Genomic DNA, 21,769 nt, shown 5'->3' with positions numbered 1-21,769 from the left:
ATGCACTTGTAAGTCACTTTGGATTAAAAGCGTCTGCCAAATGACAAAAATGTAAAATGTAATGGAGTACAGAGGCAAAATAAATTGTACCACTGTCCAAATACTCACAGACATGTATGACCTGACACACAAAAAATAAATATTAAACCAGCTTCTGATACTGGTAAGGGAGTTATGAAATGAAGATATGCATGTAATTACAGCTACAAAGAGCAATGAAAACCACGGGTATTTCACCCTGCTTTCAATACAGCAGCTATTAACCTCCAAGACCAAAGCAAAACACATTTTTCATCAATTTCAAAGAGGAAAGTGAGACCCATTATATTTACACATTTAAAGACATTAAGTCTGCTCTACATGCTCACCTTTGCTGATGAGCATGGTCAACTGTAGCTGACCTGAAAACCTGCTCCCACATGCACACATTTTGTGCCTTTTATGAAATTAGTTTAATGTAAATATTTATTCTTGGAAATGGAGACCTGGAAGTATATGGATGCCTGGGAAGAGTGTGAGTATGTGAGGACAGTGTTTTTCACAACAAAGTTTTAATTTTAGTCATTGTCTTTAAACAAAAGATCTTGGTTTTAGTCCTATTTTAGTCATTTATATTTTATTAGTTTCAGTCAACGAAAATTAAAGTACTTTTAGTCAACGAAGATTTAAGGCAATTTAGTCAACAAAAACTATCAATCTTTATCTTTATCTAATTTTATTTTGCTAGAAGGTCCATACTTGATATAAAATAGCATCCATCCTCTATGCATAGATCGTGCTAGATTTGTTCCAATTTCTTCCAGGAATCAGCACACAATAGCTCTTGTTACTTATACTCAGTATTTAAAATGGCTTCATGTACTATTAAAAGGCACATGCACAAAAATATCAATATTGAAGGAAAATTACCAATTTTGGAAGTCTCTTCAGATAGGCCTAGTATTTATTCATTTTTAAATCATAGACCACATATCCGCATATTCCGTCTCAAGTACATAAAATAAATAATTCATAAGGCAGTGCCAATATCCACAGTATTACTCCCTTGCGTAATCAACATGACAGTGGTCTTCACATTCGTCATACAGCTTACTAACTTGAAGCTGGAAATACAGCTTACACCCTATTCAAAACAATGTAGCCAGAGCATAGATAACTAACTCAAACTCTCTTCTGAAAAAATGTTCTAAACCAATGGCTTTCAGAGGACACCCAATCCCAATCAGCACACAAGTCATAGGTAAACCTGCAATGAGGTCCAACCTGAATTATCCAGACTCCTCCCCTTCCCAGTCACACCACAGCTAATGGAACAGCAGCTACACACGTCCATCCCAGAGAGGCTGGGTCACCTGGGGTAACAGACAATTTCTTGAAGTAACAGATACCTCAATATATCCATCACAATTTACTAACCAGCCAGCTTCTGGAGAGAATGAACAGGCCATCTGAAGCTCCAGTGGCTTTCAGACGACAGTAGAAGTAAATCTGTAGGGAAGAGTTTTAGCACCTTCAATCTTGAAAGGTCATCTGAAACCATGAATAGCATTGTACTCACCAAGCTCTGTTCTTCCTGGGCAAACATGAAAACATCCATTTGCATACGGAGCTTGTCATCACGTAGCTGGGGCAGGAACATTGAGCCGGGCAGCTGGGAATCCATTAGGCACCTAAACAAAACACCTTTAGACAAGCAAACTTACATTAAACATTTGAAGAACTAGCATACAATGCTCATCCATCGTTATCAATGAAAGCATAGCTGGGGGCCAAACTGGGATCCAAGTAAGCAACACACGTCTCAATGAAGACACAGAGGGGCACGTGGTTTGCCTGGACTACAGAGGCCTCGATGTTCAGGACATCCCCCAAAAAAATACATTCAAGGAAACATACCATCAATGTGGTGCCCCAGCCATGCAGCTTAGTAACAAAATCCAGCCAACTGTCAGACTTGTCCTGCCCAACAGGTCCACAGCCTCCCAGGGTGATCTTGGATGAATGGACAGCTGACCAATGCCAAGCTGAATTACATGCACTTCCACTTGTACTCTCCCCGCAGACAGCCCTCAGGTTGGACAGCCTCAAAGGAATGCATGTCCAAAGGAGCTTGGGTAGCTGCTGGCTTTTGATAGACCATACGAGTGGGAGTTGGAAGCACTGATTTCTCAAAAGCAACAGGGGTTGCTGGTCAGGCATTGGATGGCCAGTCTACAGGAGCCAGGGTACCCACTGGCCTCTGATGGCAGGCCCACAGGAACATGAGGGGACAGTGGGGCAGTGAGTAAGTAAGACAGTGTGAGTAAGTGAGACAGTGTAAGTAAGTGAGACAGTGTGAGTAAGTGAGACAGTGTGAGTAAGTGAGACAGTGTGAGTTAGTGAGACAGTGTGTGTAAGTGGGGACAGTGTGAGTTAGTGAGACAGTGTAAGTGAGACAGTGTGAGTTAGTGAGACAGTGTGAGTAAGTGGGGACAGTGTGAGTAAGTGAGACAGTGTAAGTAAGTGAGACAGTGTGAGTAAGTGAGACAGTGTGAGTAAGTGAGACAGTGTGAGTTAGTGAGACAGTGTGTGTAAGTGGGGACAGTGTGAGTTAGTGAGACAGTGTAAGTGAGACAGTGTGAGTTAGTGAGACAGTGTGAGTAAGTGGGGACAGTGTGAGTAAGTGAGACAGTGTGAGTTAGTGAGACAGTGTGAGTAAGTGGGGACAGTGTGAGTTAGTGAGACAGTGTGAGTTAGTGAGACAGTGTGAGTAAGTGGGGACAGTGTGAGTTAGTGAGACAGTGTGAGTAAGTGGGGACAGTGTGAGTAAGTGGGGGCAGTGTGAGTAAGCGGGGAGAGTACGTTTTTTAAAGCCAAGAACAAACATCGCATTGATAAAAGTGTAATATAACAGCCAAATGAGTCAACTTTTGTTTCCCGGTGTCATTCCGTCGGGCAGCCATTTTTGTTTGACACACACACTACCTTTTCAAACTGTTAGCTAGCATTAGCTAACGTTCGTGGAAAACAGAAGAAAGTTTGCTGGCTAACGTTCCCCGTCAAGGAAGAGCAGCGGTAGCTGGGCACAGAGTGGAGAGTGTGGCGAGCTTGGTTATTCCCATCATCTGTGCTCACATGTGCCCTCTGGCCCTGCCTGCTGTCAGCTGATTAGCATTGATTAGCATTAAGGATAGGCAGGCAGAGGGGGGCCAGGAGCAGGGCTTTCTGGCGAGGAGGCGGAGCTATTTGATTCCCAAGAGACCATTCCCGTCATCAGCGCTCTCCAGGTGTTCATGGCTGGCCGCTCCTATGGGGGCTGTGTGAGCTCCCAGTCTCTGACCCCTGGGAGACAGACCTTGGCCAGCATGTCAGGGCCCTCACATTAGAGCTGTATATACTCAGCTCAGTCTGATCCCCTCTGCAGCAACCCAATGGATAAACTTACAGAGCAGTGATATTTACATACAGTACAGAGCAGTGATAGATACATACAGTACAGAGCAGTGATAGATACATACAGTACAGAGCAGTGATAGATACATACAGTACAGAGCAGTGATAGATACATACAGTACAGAGCAGTGATAGATACATACAGTACAGAGCAGTGATAGATACATACAGTACAGAGCAGTTATAGATACATACAGTACAGGGCAGTGATAGATACATACAGTACAGAGCAGTGATAGATACATACAGTACAGAGCAGTGATAGATACATACAGTACAGAGCAGTGATAGATACATACAGTACAGAGCAGTGATAGATACATACAGTACAGAGCAGTTATAGATACATACAGTACAGGGCAGTGATAGATACATACAGTACAGAGCAGTGATAGATACATACAGTACAGAGCAGTGATAGATACATACAGTACAGAGCAGTGATAGATACATACAGTACAGAGCAGTGATAGATACATACAGTACAGAGCAGTGATAGATACATACAGTACAGGGCAGTGATAGATACATACAGTACAGAGCAGTGATAGATACATACAGTACAGAGCAGTGATAGATACATACAGTACAGAGCAGTGATAGATACATACAGTACAGAGCAGTGATAGATACATACAGTACAGGGCAGTGATAGATACATACAGTACAGAGCAGTGATAGATACATACAGTACAGAGTAGTGATAGATACATACAGTACAGAGCAGTGATAGATACATACAGTACAGAGCAGTTATAGATACATACAGTACAGGGCAGTGATAGATACATACAGTACAGAGCAGTTATAGATACATACAGTACAGAGCAGTGATAGATACATACAGTACAGAGCAGTGATAGATACGTACACAGCAGTGATAGTGGGGTAACATATTTAATTGGGCAAATTAACATATATCCCATATTGCATATACTGAATGAGTTGTGGTAAAGTGCTTTGCCCCAGGGTCCCACTTTGGGTGAGTCACACAGGGGGAATCGAACCTGCAATCATATGTCTCCTTAACAACTGCACCTCACCTCCCCTGCTGCACTATTCACACATACATACACACACACCAAACACACACACACACACACACACACACGCTCTCTCTCACGGCCTCTCAAGGGTGCATCATTATATTAAAGTAGAAGTAAATCTGTAGGGAAGAGTTTTAGTACCTTCAATCTTGAAAGGTCATCTGAAACCATGAATAGCATTGTACTCACCAAGCTCTGTTCTTCCTGGGCAAACATGAAAACATCCATTTGCATACGGAGCTTGTCATCACGTAGCTGGGGCAGGAACATTGAGCCGGGCAGCTGGGAATCCATTAGGCACCTAAACAAAACACCTTTAGACAAGCAAACTTACATTAAACATTTGAAGAACTAGCATACAATGCTCATCCATCGTTATCAATGAAAGCATAGCTGGGGGCCAAACTGGGATCCAAGTAAGCAACACACGTCTCAATGAAGACACGGAGGGGCACGTGGTTTGCCTGGACTACAGAGGCCTCGATGTTCAGGACATCCCCCAAGAAAAATACATTCAAGGAAACATACCATCAATGTGGTGCCCCAGCCATGCAGCTTAGTAACAAAATCCAGCCAACTGTCAGACTTGTCCTGCCCAACAGATCCACAGCCTCCCAGGGTGATCTTGGATGAATGGACAGCTGACCATTGCCAAGCTGAATGACATGCACTTCCACTTGTACTCTCCCCACAGACAGCCCTCAGGTTGGACAGCCTCAAAGGAATGCATGTCCAAAGGAGCTTGGGTAGCTGCTGGCTTTTGATAGACCATACGAGTGGGAGTTGGAAGCACTGATTTCTCAAAAGCAACAGGGGTTGCTGGCCAGGCATTGGATGGCCAGTCTACAGGAGCCAGGGTACCCACTGGCCTCTGATGGCAGGCCCACAGGAACATGAGGGGACAGTGGGGCAGTGAGTAAGTGGGGACAGTGTGAGTAAGTAAGACAGTGTGAGTAAGTGGGGGCAGTGTGAGTAAGTGAGACAGTGTGAGTAAGTGAGACAGTGTAAGTGAGACAGTGTGAGTAAGTGGGGGCAGTGTGAGTGAGACAGTGTGAGTAAGTGGGGGCAGTGTGAGCAGTGATATATACATACAGTACAGAGCAGTGATAGATACATACAGTACAGAGCAGTGATAGATACATACAGTACAGGGCAGTGATAGATACATACAGTACAGAGCAGTGATAGATACATACAGTACAGAGTAGTGATAGATACATACAGTACAGAGCAGTGATAGATACATACAGTACAGAGCAGTTATAGATACATACAGTACAGGGCAGTGATAGATACATACAGTACAGAGCAGTGATAGATACATACAGTACAGAGCAGTGATAGATACATACAGTACAGAGCAGTGATAGATACATACAGTACAGAACAGTGATAGATACGTACACAGCAGTGATAGTGGGGTAACATATTTAATTGGGCAAATTAACATATATCCCACATTGCATATACTGAATGAGTTGTGGTAAAGTGCTTTGCCCCAGGGTCACACTTTGGGTGAGTCACACAGGGGGAATCGAACCTGCAATCATATGTCTCCTTAACAACTGCACCTCACCTCCCCTGCTGCACTATTCACACATACATACATACACACACACCAAACACACACACACACACACACACACACACACGCTCTCTCTCACGGCCTCTCAAGGGTGCATCATTATATTAAAATTGAACTGCTCCTCAAAAATAAGTGTTAAAAATGGCTGTGTTAAAAATGGCTGCGTACAACTGGAGACACAGTTGCAGGCCCGTGGTTCCTCAATTCAGCCAGCTCACTCGTGAAACACCTATTTCTCAGCAATAAGGAGAGCGGGGGATTGAGCGACGGAGGGAGAGGGAGAGGAAAGCTAGCAGGGCAATTAGGAAAAGCAATCTTTGCTCCCTTGGGCCACGAGAGAGAGAGAGCGAGGGAGAGAGAGAGTGAGGGGGGGGGAAGCTGAGAGAGGCTGTTCCACTGTCTCTTTAAAAGCGGGGGGGAGGAGGGGGGAGGGGGACCTGGCTGCGTTGGAACAGTCCTCCTCTAATGAGCAGGATTCAGAGACACCACGGAGCGAGAGAGAGAGACAGCCCTGCGTGACCAGGGCCGGGGGAAATAAGATGACGACCAAAAAAAAAAGGCAGAGCGCGATAAGTGAAAATTAACAGAGCCTCAAGAAGAAGCAGATAAAAGGGGGGACTGTAAACCCATTCCGATTTTCCTCCATCCATCAAACGGGATCCAGGACTTGAGCATTAGACTACAAACAGACCTGGGGAAGAGACAGCAGAGAGAGAGAGAGAGGACAGGAGAAGTGGGGGGAAAAAAAACTCAGATCGCTTGTTTATCGCCGAGGTGTGCGCAGGAGCACGATCGGTGGCGTCCGTAAGAGAGTGTGTGTGCGCTCCCGTGTGCCTGCCTGCGTGCGTGCGTGTGTGTGTGTCTCCTGTGGAGAAGGAGAGAGACTGCATTGCCGTCTCCATTGCAAGCTGTCGAGAGGAGCCTCGCGGATTCTCTCGCTCCCTCTCTCTCCCGTTTTCCGCTCTGCCCTTCCTGGCGGAGCCGTCGCGCTCTCCCGGCGCGGGGATGGGGGAACGGAGCGCCTGATCCGGGCCCAGAGAAGGGGAGGGGGGTAGACGGACGGCTCCTGCCATGGTTCCCTGCCACGCCTGGAGACGACTGCGTAGGATTCGGGGTTTCTAGGCGGAGACCGACCCTCGGGGGGGGAGAGTTGCGGGGAGCCACAGGGCCACCGGACGGGCTCTGCGTTGGAGATTGTGCCGGGAGGGGGGGGGGGCAAAGAGGAGGGGGGGGACGAGTCGGCAAAGGAAGGAGGGGGGGGGGACGAACTCCGCGCTGCATGTCAGCGGGAAGACGACGCATGGCCGCCGGGCGCCTTCTCCCGTCTCCCAGCCGCGACCGCGGGAGGGAGTAGCGGCAGGAGCAGCCGCCAGGAGCAGCCGCCAGGAGCAGCCGCCAGGAGGCCGGTCTGAGGAGGCCCGGAGGAGCACCTGCTGCGCCACACCGAGCCGGACTCTTCTCTCCCAGGAGGGGGGGAGGAGGAAGGAGCGAGGGGGGCCTCCTTCGCTCCCGTTTCAGGTTTCCGCTCCCGACTCCGGGGGGGGGGACCGGCTCCAACGAGTCCAACGCGGCACGGGTCTACGTCCTTTTTCCTCTTCTGCCTTTTATCTGTTTTTCCCCTTTTCTCTTTTTTTTCTTTTTGAGGTTTGGGGGATTTGCCAAAACCTGTTTCATGCATGTCCAGTGGGGGCAGGTTCGACTTTGATGATGGGGGGTCATACTGCGGAGGGTGGGAGGAGGGGAAGGCCCACGGCCACGGCATCTGCACCGGGCCCAAGGGCCAGGGCGAGTACTCGGGGTCCTGGAGCCACGGGTTCGAGGTGCTGGGTGTGTACACTTGGCCCAGCGGGAACACCTACCAAGGCACGTGGGCCCAGGGCAAGAGGCACGGCATCGGGGTGGAGAACAAGGGGAAGTGGGTGTACCGGGGCGAGTGGACGCACGGATTTAAGGGACGTTACGGCTTGCGGGAGAGCACTGGGAGCAGCGCCAAGTACGAGGGCACCTGGAGCACGGGCCTGCAGGACGGATACGGCACGGAGACGTACTCCGACGGAGGTAAGGGCCGCTGCGCTACGCCACGCCACACCACGCCACGCCACACCACGCCTGAGGGAATGAGTGGGGAGATGGGTCGGGGTTGGGATAGAAGGGAGAGACAGGCAGGTGGGATTGGGGGCAGGCGGGGGTTCCAAAAGGGTTATTTCTCTGGGCAGGACTTTGAGGGTCTCTTCAGGTCATTTCTCTTTGTTGCCACATGGGTTTTTCTCCTCTTCCTCTTTTTCCATCACCTCCTCCACCACCATTCCATCCCTCTCCCTCTCTGCCTCTCTGTCTGTTTACCTCCCTCTTTCTTCCTTTATATCTCCCTCTTTTCCTCTCTCATCCGCTCTCTTTCTCCCTCTCTCTCTCTCTCTGTCGCCTCGGTGAGCGGATTCTTCCTCTCACTGCAGAGAGAGATAAATTTGGGCCCCAAATTGAGGCCATCTAGATTCTGCAGCCTCAGAGACAGGGATTCCAGGTCACCGGCAGCGTCTGAAACCAAAACCGGAACCAGAACCATTACCTGGCCGGTCAGAACAGGAACCAGCACTGTTACCCAGTCAGAACAGGAAGCAGAATTGTTGCCCAGTCAGAACAGGAGCCAGAACTGTTACTTACCCGGTCAGAACAGGAACCAGAATTGTTACTTACCCGGTCAGAACAGGAACCAGAATTGTTACTTACCCCGTCAGAACAGGAACCAGAATGGTTACTTACCCGAGAACAGGAGTGAATAGGAAGCCAGAACCTGGGCACACACCGGTCCAAAGCCAGGACTGACAGAGAGATAAAGGAGCAGATAGACTCCTAACTCCAGTACGCACGGCACCACCAAGACTCCTCATGGCAGCAGGGAGGCGAACATATCTGGGAAACGTCAGGCTATGGGGCAGGATGGGAGAGGTTTTGGGGAGGCAGCGGGATGACGGGGGAGGGTACTTGGCTGCCCACGCTCAGAGAGGCCCGCACGTCTGCGATCATCCGCCATGCCGTCAGCCTCCATGTTGCCCTCGTCCGCACGCAGGGTCTGGCCCGACTGTGGCACCATGGGGGAGGGGGGGAGGGAGAGGAGGGGGAGGGAGAGGGCCAAGTCAGGCTTGGGTTTGTGCTAGAGCCTGTAACAGGGGTCTCCGGAGACCGAGAGAGAGAGAAAAGGAGACAGGAAAGAGACGCCTTTTCTCGTTGTGAAAAGCATTAAGACCCCCCCCCACCCCCCAGATTATATGCACACGCAGACCGATTGAGTCGCACAGCAAATTTCTGTTACATTGTGTGTGTGTGTGTGTGTGTGTGTGTGTGTGTGTGTGTGTGTGTGCGTGTGTGTGTGTGTGTGTGCGCGTTTGTGTGTGTGGGGGTGTGTGTGCAGAACAACCCATGTTTGACCAGTATGGGGTCTGTGCCATCTGTGTAAACTCCGTACACTGGGCAGTTAGATGATGAGTTTAATAAATATAACGCAAACATCGTTTAATTTGTTTACATGAGACATCATGTAACATCAGATCTTTTTTTTTACTTTACTTACTTAAAATCCCTTCCAATTCCTTTCTCTGGCATGGAATCATTTTGAAAGAGAAGGCCTTTTCTGTGTGTGTGTGTGTGTGTGTGTGTTTCTTTTGCGTTCAGGCATGTCTGTGTGTTGAAGGGGGGTCTTGTCCGGGATCTCTGCGATAGCACACATGCACAGGACAGAACAGCACAGGCCAGCGTATCCCTGTGTTTGCCGTAACACTGCAGTGTGTTAATCAACCGGCCGGTCGCTCATTGATTGGTGGCTCATTGATCAGTGTGCTACAGCGTTAGCGTTAGCACACAGGGGGGACAGAGAGGCCTCCTGCCTCCATGTCTGCGCTCCTGTGTTCTCTGCCGCTTGGCACGCGCGTGCTCGCCTCCTCCCGAACCCGTCGCCTCCTGACACTGCTGACGAAGGCCTGCGCGCTGAACGCTCCGCCAACACTGCGCACACCCACCCGCGCGCTAGCCCAGCGCTACCGTAGCCCGCGCGGGGAACGCTGAAGTGTCTCTACATTTCCAGTGTCCTCCCTCTCCCTCTCTCATTCTCTCTCTCCCTCTCCACGTCTCTCGCCATCCTTTCTCTATCTCCCTCTCTCTTTCCCTCGCTCGTTCTCTCTCCATCCTTTCTCTCTTTCTCTATCTCTGCCTCCTCTCTCCCTGCCTCTTCTTCCCTCTCCCATTTAGCTGCATTACAGCAGGGGTGCCTGGGTACAGAAAGTTGCTGTGGAAACCGGCACACGCACATGCAGCAGGTCAGCGTGTCACAGGGGACTCAGTGTTCTGCGCTCTGATTGGCCGGCGGCTGACACTGCTAATGGTGTTTACTTACTTGAGCGTTAATCTGGGCTGCTTAATCAGGACTGTAGCAGAGAGAGAGAGAGAGAGAGAGAGAGAGAGAGAGAGAGAGAGAGAGAGAGAGAGAGAGAGAGAGAGAGAGAGAGAGAGAGAAAGAGAGAGAGAGAGATGAAAATAAACAGAAAAAACAACCTGAAACACAAGATGGGGATCGCACAAGAGAAAGAAGAAGACTGCATGAGTGATATGTATGCTAGTTAAAAACCAAACCAAACCCTGTAGAGTTCACTGTGCTATTGAACCGCACATAGAGTGGTGCTCTATGAAAGCAGCCTGTTGCTAGGTGACCAGCAGGACTCAGGTGTCCCTGTTGGTAGCATGAGCCTCTCAATTAGCCACAGACTCCCACCACTGACAGCTTCTTCACACTGTCTGTAAACATGGCTCAGTGACCACAGTGCTCGCCCCTTTCTCTCCCACAATGACCTGGACATGATTACACCCCCTCATAGTATGGAGCAGTGGTCAGAGCAACAGTGTGGAGCAGTGGTCAGAGCAGTGTGGGGTAGTGGTCAGAGTAGCAGTGGATATAGCAGTAGTCAGAGTAGCAGTGTGGAGCAGTGCTCAGAGCAGTGGTGTAGTGCATTGGTCAGAGCATTATGGAGCAGTGGTCATAACAGCAGTATGGAGCAGAGCTCAGTGCAGCAGTATAGAGCAGTGGTTATAGCAGCAGTATGGAGCAGTGGTCAGAGCAGTGTAGAACAGTGGTCAAAGCAGCAGTGTAGAACAGTGGTCAGAGCAGCAGTGTGGAGCAGTGGTCAGAGCAGTGTAGAACAGTGGTCAAAGCAGCAGTGTAGAACAGTGGTCAGAGCAGCAGTGTGGAGCAGTGGTCAGAGCAGCAGTGTGGAGCAGTGGTCAGAGCAGTGTAGAACAGTGGTCAAAGCAGCAGTGTAGAACAGTGGTCAGAGCAGCAGTATGGAGCAGTGGTCAGAGCAGTGTAGAACAGTGGTCAAAGCAGCAGTGTAGAACAGTGGTCAGAGCAGCAGTGTGGAGCAGTGGTCAGAGCAGCAGTGTGGAGCAGTGGTCAGAGCAGTGTAGAACAGTGGTCAAAGCAGCAGTGTAGAACAGTGGTCAGAGCAGCAGTATGGAGCAGTGGTCAGAGCAGCAGTATGGAGCAGTGGTCAGAGCAGCAGTGTAGAACAGTGGTCAGAGCAGCAGTGTAGAACAGTGGTCAGAGCAGTGTAGAACAGTGGTCAGAGCAGCAGTATGGAGCAGTGGTCAGAGCAGCAGTATGGAGCAGTGGTCAGAGCAGCAGTGTAGAACAGTGGTCAGAGCAGCAGTGTAGAACAGTGGTCAGAGCAGTGTAGAACAGTGGTCAGAGCAGCAGTATGGAGCAGTGGTCAGAGCAGCAGTGTGGAGCAGTGGTCAGAGCAGCAGTGTGGAGCAGTGGTCAGAGCAGTGTAGAACAGTGGTCAGAGCAGCAGTATGGAGCAGTGGTCAGAGCAGCAGTATGGAGCAGTGGTCAGAGCAGCAGTATGGAGCAGTGGTCAGAGCAGCAGTATGGAGCAGTGGTCAGAGCAGCAGTATGGAGCAGTGGTCAGAGCAGCAGTGTGGAGCAGTGGTCAGAGCAGCAGTATGGAGCAGTGGTCAGAGCAGCAGTGTGGAGCAGTGGTCAGAGCAGCAGTATGGAGCAGTGGTCAGAGCAGCAGTATGGAGCAGTGGTCAGAGCAGCAGTATGGAGCAGTGGTCAGAGCAGCAGTATGGAGCAGTAGTCAGAATATTCTAAGCGCCATGGTGAATTGCATAACATGAACAAAAATAAAAAATATATCTTAACTGTTAAATGTTGTAGTATATCGGATACACAACATGTTTAAAGCAGGCATGAAGGAAACTGGCAGGAAAATTTGTGGCAAAATTCAGAGATAAAAAAGTCAAAACAATACATGTATTTTTCTGTTTTGGTATAGCCTATTTATTTCTAAGTATAGCCTCTTTAAATCAAGTTATTAACTGAATTACCACACTCTAACACACCAACCAGGAAAATAATACCCAACATAAACCAGATAATATGCACGCCATCTTCATAATAATGCTTAAAGCAGTTTCAGGAGTTTCAAATAAAACGATTTTAGAGTAACAAAAATGTCAATGATGGCAAAACATAGCTGAAAGAGTGCTTATTGTGACGGAAAAAGGGATATTCGCATCTACCATTCGGATATTATTCAAGCGGCAATAAGAGACAATCTCTCAGCCAAAACCTCATGCTCACGAGACACTGATTTACATATCGGCTACATATTACACTGTGTGTCCCGCGAGGACGAACGTTGGGCTACTAAATATTCATGAAGGCAGTGATGCAAACAGGAATTTTGCTAAGTACCAAGATACCAACGTCTCCGTAGCTAGCTGCTATTATCCATTCAAAAAAGTGTGTCCTTTATGTGGAGATTTGTGTTTAAGAATATTATAAGTAAGGCCGTGTAAATGAGTTGTGGTTAAAGATTCAGTGGATCATAACAAACCGGCGAGGTAGCCGGAGAAATGAAAACAATCGATTATTTCGCTTCTGAAACACCTGAGGTTCACTTGGGTTGCAAAACGTGAGCGTACCATATCCATCATATAGGTCTATCTGTTTGTGGTCTCTGCGCAGTTATTGAGTTATAGATCACTCAAGCATTCCGGAAACAATGCATTATTAATGAATGAATATCTTCATTCCACATGTTCCTTATTCAGCCCTTTATGAGAATGAATGTGATGCAAAGATTTCTAATGACATACATTTCAACAATGTTTCTCATATTGTTAACATTGGCCAATTGGGTTCTCTGAATCCTGAGTTTAATTAAATAACAAAAGAATAAAGGTGGCCATTTAAAAGGTCAGCAAAGCCAGAAGCCCCAAAGGGGGATATGTAATTGGTGGTACACTCTCCCAGGGTTAGGAAGGGTTTAATTGGCCAGGACCTGTATATCATCACTCAATATTGACCCCCTCTACTAAAGCCACACATTAACTGTCATCCTCTGCAAAAAAACAGGACTGAACCCCAAAAATTCATGCTTATCTATCTTATGTGGAGATTGCACCATGAGTAAAACTATATCTATATCATTGGGCAGTGAAGATTGGGGAGGAAATAGGGAACCACACAAAATGGATTAAAGCCATTAGGCTCAGTCAAAGGCTGTGAGCAAGAGGAGCCTAAAAATGAACTGCATTCCAGAATTTAGAAATACTTTGGAACAGAAAATGACAGGCCATGTACATAGGTATACCAGCTAAATAATCCCACTGTTTCTTCATAAAAAGGTTACGTCCATTTGGTTAGGTCTACTATGTTCGTGCCTTCATTTAAACACCTCGGGTCCAGGTCTGTTGTAGCCAGTTGGCGAAACACAGCCTAGGTCTACGCAGAGCGATCTGGACACAATAAACACATTTGCAAAACTTGCACTTTCATGCTGGATGTTCACTGTGTTGCACTATAAAATTACGCCCAGTGCTGCACCGTGAGAAAGCGGTTTAGCTTGGTAGTGCACTTGTATCCCATGCATATCACGGCACTAGGGGGGGGAAACAGGTACACACACAAACACACACACACACACACACACACACACACACACCACAATTACTCCACAGAGCAAGTGCTGACTTAGTGAAAAATGAGATTTATTAATAATTCATGGAGAAACCCATCCAAACACACTTTTTGGTTGCTGAGCTAGAGTCGCAATATTCACCTATGATTTTACCTTGCTGCAGCGAGCGTGCACCGGTAACAAGAGCGGCATATATTACCGGAAATATTACAGATACCGAAATGTTGGATGCGCTGTCTAAAATAAATCGTAGTACGCAGTAAAATGTTTTAAATCTAGTATGGTCGGGTGTATGTTACTCTGGCGCAGCATATCGGACCACTCATGAACTCAATAATCTGTTTAGTTAGATTAACACGAAGCGCTTGACCATGTAACTTAATTGGAAAGGCGAAATAAATACTTGTTATAACATACATCTTTATTAACATCTATGAACTACAGCCGGAATAAATAAGAGATTATAAATAGTGCCTAACCGAAGGCACATAATTACATTCGAGTGCGCAACAGACGCACAATAACCCACCGACCTCCCAGGTATTTGGGGAACGGAAGCAAGATGTTAAGATTAGTGGTGCGTAGGGACTTGGTGTTATGGAAGACTACGCCACCCTCACTTATTTCCAGAATGAATAGCTGTCTTTTTTAGGGTCACCATAATCATTAAATCTGAAATCATGATAGCCTTCCTAAATGCCAGTTCTGCGTGTTTTCCCAAGGCTATCAAATCAGTTAGATGTCATTTAAAAACGAAGTAGTCAAATGAATCAACTATTGAATCACCTAGCTAAACAACGCTACTAACGCTAAAAAATAAAGGTGAATTCTTCGTGGTTCTGTACAGAACCGCTTCTTTAGCCTATGTAGCCTATGCGTGTGAACGTCTTATTCTGCTTGGGAAGCGTGCCTTGAGTGCCGAAAGACTAGGCTACGCTTGAGCCTGTTTTCAAAGAACAGACCTACATTCTGCAAATGTCTTCTCTATTCTTTAGTTTGATCAGCGTCCCTGGGTTGATTCTGTCTGCCATCTTGAGCATGAAATGCGTTCATTCTGGCGTAATCGGCTGTATGTGAGTACGTAACACTACTGGCGTGACAGCGGAACAGCGTTCAATGGAGTGAGCACGCTGCAGGCAGTGCCACTCTAATGTCACGTTGCGTCAATGGCAGAATCACACGAAGCCACACAGTGGCGTATACAAACAATGGCTTTCCCCCCTCCATTGACACATTTGGAGTAGCGCTGGCAGCGGTGCGTATGCGGCTCTGGCCGTTTTAGTTCACTGCTGCGTTTATCTGCGCAGAGAATCTGACAGGCCTTCGAGCGCCACTCTCGAGAATTCATTTTGACAGTATAGGGGGGAGGGGAGGCTGAAGGTATGACACCAATACAGAAATACGTAGAAAATGAAACATTCCACGACCGTGGAGTTAATACGATGACACAGATACCGTGTACGTTCTCTAAAACAATGCATTATTTACAATGAATGAGTAGCGAAGAAGAAAATATTCTAGGTTAACCAAGAGATTGAAATATATGAAAATGCACGCAGCAGCAGCCTTCAAACAACATCTGCCGGGAGACGCGTCGTGTGAGATATTCTCGGCTTTACAGTGGTTCAGTTTTCCCAGATGAAGATAAACGCAGTAGCCTAAGCAGCTGTTCACAGATTTTCGGAATAGACATGAGTCTTCCGAGAGACGCTTACCCTGCACGAATTTTTAGGCCAAGATCAGATTGGCAAACACACAGGTCGATTATACGACTATGCAATATGGTCAAATAGCGTACGCGACTGTGTGGTTATCTACGACACTAAACAATGTTCGTTGTCAAAAGTCCTGCAGAACTGCAAATAAGCATATTCATCCTCGGAGTGTTTCAATTTCAGGACCGTGGATAGTTCTATCGCCCACGTGAACGGAGCGACAGGAAACTCAGGGGTGACGGGCTCGCGCCACGTCCTCCTCCGTGAACTGCCACACGACAGCAGCGCGAGCACGTGGGAGCCGTTATAATCATAATGACATTACCATTAGGGGGAAATTGGGAGAATGGAATTAAATAGAACGCTGTGCGGCTGGAACGGATATTACGCGAATAACTGCATAGTAATGATCTATTTAACCCCAGGGCAGGTTGAGGTGGGGGGGGGGGTAGGGTGGCAGGGTTTTGGTGGGGTCACGTAGGATGGCCTGGTGGGAATGTGGTGTCTGTGTAGCATAGATAATATTTCAAAAAGACAAAGAGGTGCTGAGCTGTGTGTGTGTGTGTGTGTTTGTGTGTGGGTGGGCTCCCCCTTCAGTGTCAAGGAAGGGGGGGAGACTGGCGCCGGGAGAAAGGGAGAATTGAGTTGATTGAATTGAGTTGAGGGAAAGCCAGGGAAAGAGGAGATGGGGCACACAGAGAGGCAGAGGGAGAGAGGGGGAGAATGAGATTACCGTTTGGGTTATTCCCCCCCCCCCCTCAGTTTGAGCCCCTCTACCCATCACTGTCCAGTTGTTTTGGTCTCTACACATGTAAGGGGTCACTCCAGGTCAAACCAGCCGAATTAACAAAGTCCAAAGAGTGCATAAGCGTGTATGTGGGGGAGGCTGACTGAGTACAGATGTCTGATGTGTGTGTGTGTGTGTGGGTATGCGTGTTTGTGTGTGTGTTTGTGTGTGTGTGTGTGCGTGCGCATATGTGTGCATGTGTGCAGCTAGCATAGAGGTACAGAGTAGGGCTGAAGTGCCTCTCCGATTTTTACAGTCAAACAGCAGGTGGGGGGAGGGATATAATTTCTAGGGGCCAATGAGCACTGAACAGCCAGTCTGATTGATGGCAGTGTTTTGTGTTGCAGGTTTCCTTTCCGTAGGTGTGGCTTTGGTGGGGTTAAACTGAGGGTAACACAAGTAGATTTACTCCAGCACTTAATCATCCCAATTATCTTAAGAATCAGCTCCTGCGTCTGTAGTACACAAAGACAGAGGGATTACCTGAGAGCACTGGTATACCCGGACACTTTGTCCCAGGCCCAAGGGCTGCCAGCATATGGGGTGCAACTATTTTTAATTTGTGACTAAATATATTAGCGGGGGGAATCTCTGTTAGTTAAGGGGTTACCTGTCAGCACAGGTGTAATGGCACCTCTCACACTGGCAGACATGTTGTGGTGGATGTAGTTTCCCTCCTCTGAGTGGGAATATTCCTACCTAATCTCCTCAGATTAGGAGAGAGGGCTTTTCTGGCGTGGAGTCAGCTGTCATATGGTATTCCTGTCCTGGATGATTGACAGGAGAATGAGTGAGGGGGGAACCGGCGGTCCATGACACAGCAGGAGCTGTCAGCGTTTGGGAGGGGACGTTGGGATTTTCCTTGTCACCGCGGGCAGTAGAATCAGGGCCGAGTCCCCACCGGCATGTACCACACACAGCTGCACAGAAACATCCGTTTCACACACAAATCCATTAACTATCATACATGTCTCTATTTGGACAGTGGTACAATTTCTGTTTTGTTTTTTTTTGGCTCTGTACTCCAGCACAATGGATTTGAAATTAACCACTGAATATGAAGTTAAAGTTCAAACGGCCACATTTAATTTGAGGGTATTTACATCCATATTGGGTGATCTGTTTAGAATTACATCCCTTTTTATAAATAGTCCCTCCATTTCAGGGGACCAAAAGTAATTGGACAGTTGGCTACCCCGCTCTTTCTGATTAGTTAGGTCTATTAAATTGATCCATAGTGGTGGTATAAGAAAGCTTTCAGTATCTAGTTTTGATTCTAGGCTTTTGGTTGCCTTTGGAGTGTTATTAGCGAGACGAGGTTCAGCGTTGCGCCAATGACAATCAAAGAAGCCATTATGAATTTAGAAAAAAACAGTCAGAGACATTTGCCAAAAAATATGGTTCCCAAACTAAATTGTTTGGAACATCATTAAGAAGAAAGAGAGTATTGGTGATTGTATTGGATGTTGCTTCATCCCACAACAAGGCGATTATCCCAATCATAGTGCTCTCTTTCATCTTAATGATCTTCAAACAGATTTTTTCTATAAGCCAATTGTTTGGCCTATGCCTCTGGGTGTTTTTTTTTTCTGCCTCATAATGGCTTCCTTGACTTTCATTGGCATAACAGATTGACAAACACTAAGAACACACTCCACTAGACTATAATCAGAAACACCTGAGAAGCCAACTGTCCAATTAGATTTGCTTCCTTAAAATGGGGGGACTATGTAAAAAAAGGGTTGTAATTTCTACACGGATCACTCAATATGGATATAAATACCGTCATATTAAAGGTGACAATCTGACCTCATTTTCATGGTTTCATTTCAAATCTAATGTGCTGGAGTACAGAGCCAAAAGAACATAAATTGTACCACTGTCCAAATACTTATGGACTGCACTGTAGAAACAAACACAAATACACACACATACACACACATATAGACACAGGACTGCATGAATAAGAGCACGTCTGGGCACAAGATTATGTATGTTTCCGGCATTGACACACATCTGCAAATGGCCAGATACTGAGCGTTTTCGGATTTGTGTACCGTCTATCCTGTAAATGCAACCTCTCTCTCTCTCTCTCTCTCACACACACACACCCACACACACACACATACATGAGGAGCACAGGAATGGTTTCCAACTTGTGTTGGCAGCAGGGTGTGTGTGCGTGGCTGTGTGTGTGTGTGTGTGTGTGTGTGGGTATGTGGGTGTGTGTGTGTGTGTGTGTGGGTATGTGGGTGTGTGTGTGTGTGTGTGGGTATGTGGGTGTGGTGTGTGTGTTCGGGTATGTGGGTGTGTGGGTGTGTGTGTGTGGAGATTGTGCAGGCCTGCTTTCGCTTCATTGAGCATCTCAACCCCCCCAGCATTACACTGACATACAGCTCGAACAGATCAATGGAGCCACAGAGGGCAGGGTGTGTGTGAGAGAGATAGAGAGACAGAGAGAGAGAGAGATAGAGAGAGACAGAGAGAGAGAGAGAGAGACAGAGAGAGAGAGATAGAGAGAGACAGAGAGAGAGATAGAGAGAGACAGAGAGAGAGAGATAGAGAGAGACAGAGAGAGAGATAGAGAGAGACAGAGAGAGATAGAGAGAGACAGAGAGAGAGAGATAGAGAGAGCGAGAGAGAGAGAGAGAGAGAGAGAGAGAGTGTGTGTGTGCATGCGTAAGCGTTAATGTATGCACGGAAATGTCTGTGTGCGTAGGTGTGTGTGTGTGTGTGTGTGTGTGTGTGCGTCTGTGCGTGTGCGCGTCCGTGTGTGTGTCTATGTGTGTACATGTTCAGGACAAGTGTGTTGTATGAGGCAGAAGGTCAGTGCTGGCAGGCATGTGGAGACGGTGTAGCAGAGGCGGGGCAGAGCAGAGCGAAGGGAACAAGTGAAACAGGAAAGAGGATTCTTCTGTGCAGAGAGGGACTGGCAGTGCAGCCTGCTTATCAGCACCATGGAGAGGCGTTTGAGTGTGTGTGAGAGAGAGAGAGAGAGAGAGGGAGAGAGAGAGGAGGCAGAGTCCTTTTGTTCATGCAGAGGCAAGGCTGTTCTTTTGATGAAGATCTCAAGCATCAATCTCTTTCGCAGGGACACTTAAGCGAGTGTGTAAAATTTCCAGTCACATTACCGTCACACTGTGACCTTACTACTGTGCTTTGTGCCAATCTTGAATGACCCACTATAAGGAATACTATTATTATACAAATAATTACATGTTCGCAGAAGTGTAAAATATTTGACATATTTTATGTATCAGAGATATTATGAGTTCCAGGTCAAGGACTAACTCACGGTGTGATACATTTAGGCAGCTGGGTTTTAATAATGCTTTTTTTTTGTAATTAAGGTATGTTGCTTAGGTTTACAGGTTTGCAGTATTCTCCTCTGGGATTTGAGCCTACGTCCATATGGCACGCACGTTTGAACTATTACGATACCCATGGGTGAGGCATTTTGTTTCCGCTGCTCTTGCGAAATCTGTAATAGATCATTTGAGCGTCTCGCGTTTTTTTTTTCGTTTGCTCTCGCAAAAATGCACACGGTGTTAGAAAAACGGCAACGGATCCTGCAATAGGTAAAACTACGAGTCTCGGAGGTTGCCATGGATAGTGGTAATAATTCCTCGGGCCTGAAGCGAGCTGTCGTTATCTGCTGTTCCTGTTCTGTCACCAAGGAATTCACAGCTTTGGCTTCTTTGTTAGAAAGAGTCAGAGACATGAGACAACTCCTCCCTCACTACACAAAGATTTCTCCTCTCTCTCTCGCTCTCCCTCAGTGTCTCAAAACAAACATAACACTTCATATTTTGCCTCAGAATGAAATTTATATTTAAAGGAAAAGCAGCAAAAAAATAAATAAAAATCAAGCCTGTATTTCTGCGTGCCCGGAAAATGGAAACATTAATACATCGTTCCGACAACTAAAATAAAAACAAGACAATCAACCTTGAGTTACTGTATGATTTGAGCCTCATTATTCATCTTGGCATTGGAACAGATAAACTTGGACCTGCTTCTATCATTTGTAAAGTTCAAAGATGCAATTTTTAGAACAGTACATGAAGAGTATATCTATTTGCATGCAACACAAACTAAGGCTTATATCATACAGTCTGTAAGTATTGACTTGGTTCTGTAGTCCAGTAAATTGGATTTGAAATGAAACAATAAATAGGTGGTTAAAGTGCAGGTATAATTTAAGAGTATTTACATCCACAACCAGTGGCCACTGTAGGAAATAGAATCCCTTTTATACACAGTCCCCTATTGGACAGATTAACAACCTTAAATAAAGTCATATTTAGCACTTGGTTGCCTCAAGTCTGCAACCCATAGACATCACCAGATGCTGTGTATTTTCAATATCTGGCACTGTCTAGTCTGTACTGCAACCACCTTCAGTCCCTGTTTGTTTGTGTTGTGGGATATTTACCTTCAGTCTTGTCTTCACCAAGTGAAATACAAGTTCTGTTCAATTTAATTTAGGTGATTGACTTGGCCAGTCAAGAACAGGCCAGGCTCTGGTAGTCGACATGTGCAGGAGAAATGGGCAGGCATAAAGACCTGAGCAACTTTGACAAGGGCCAAATCACCAGACGACTGGGTCGGAGCATCTCCGAAAAGGGGAAAGCTTGTAGGGTGCTCCCAGTCAGCACTGGTGGAGGGACAAACCATGAACCGGTGACAGGGTGTTGGGCACCCAAGGCTCATCGATGTGCGAGGGCAACGAAGGCTATCCCATCTGGTGCAAACCGACAGAAGGGTTACCATGGCAGAATTTTAATGATGAATACGGGAGGAATGTGTCATAACGAATGAGTCTGTCTGGCGCATCTGTGTATTTGGGGTCATTGTCCTGCTGCAAGGTGAAGTGCCATGATTCAATGAATTTCAGAGGAATTTGATTGGATCTGAGCAGGTACAATGCCACTGTACATTTCAGAATGAATCCTGCTGTTGGCGTCAGCAGTCACATCAGCAATGAAGACAAGTGAGTCAGTTCCAGTGGCAGCCATACATGCCCAAGCCATAACACTACCTCTACCAGACGAAACACCCCCACTTTGGATCATGAGCAGTTAATTTCTTTCTCCATACTTTTATCTTTCCATCATTTTGGTACAAGTTAATACTTGTCTCATGACCAGAAGACCTTGAGATAAGATATGGCCAGGTCTATACATGTTTTAATATACTTTTTAGGACCTAGCCGTTCCGTTCTCGATTAC

At 46.9% G+C, this 21,769-nt stretch overlaps 1 protein-coding gene across 2 annotated transcripts in view; it reads left to right on the top strand.

Moving 5' to 3' along the window:
* The first annotated feature begins 7,471 nt into the window (after positions 1-7,471).
* jph3b (junctophilin 3b) overlaps positions 7,472-21,769 on the top strand; it is a 37,231-nt gene continuing 22,933 nt past the window's right edge. For both annotated transcript variants that reach the window (XM_061222203.1, XM_061222202.1), the window contains exon 1: positions 7,472-8,121. In XM_061222203.1, coding sequence (XP_061078187.1) covers positions 7,740-8,121 — 382 coding nt within the window. In that variant the 5' untranslated portion in view covers positions 7,472-7,739. The remainder of the gene's footprint in view (positions 8,122-21,769) is intronic.

This window comes from Conger conger, chromosome 15, assembly GCF_963514075.1.
Source record: "Conger conger chromosome 15, fConCon1.1, whole genome shotgun sequence".
In the NCBI taxonomy this organism is placed as follows: Eukaryota; Metazoa; Chordata; class Actinopteri; order Anguilliformes; family Congridae; genus Conger; species Conger conger.
This window is presented reverse-complemented; position numbering and strand designations above follow the sequence as displayed.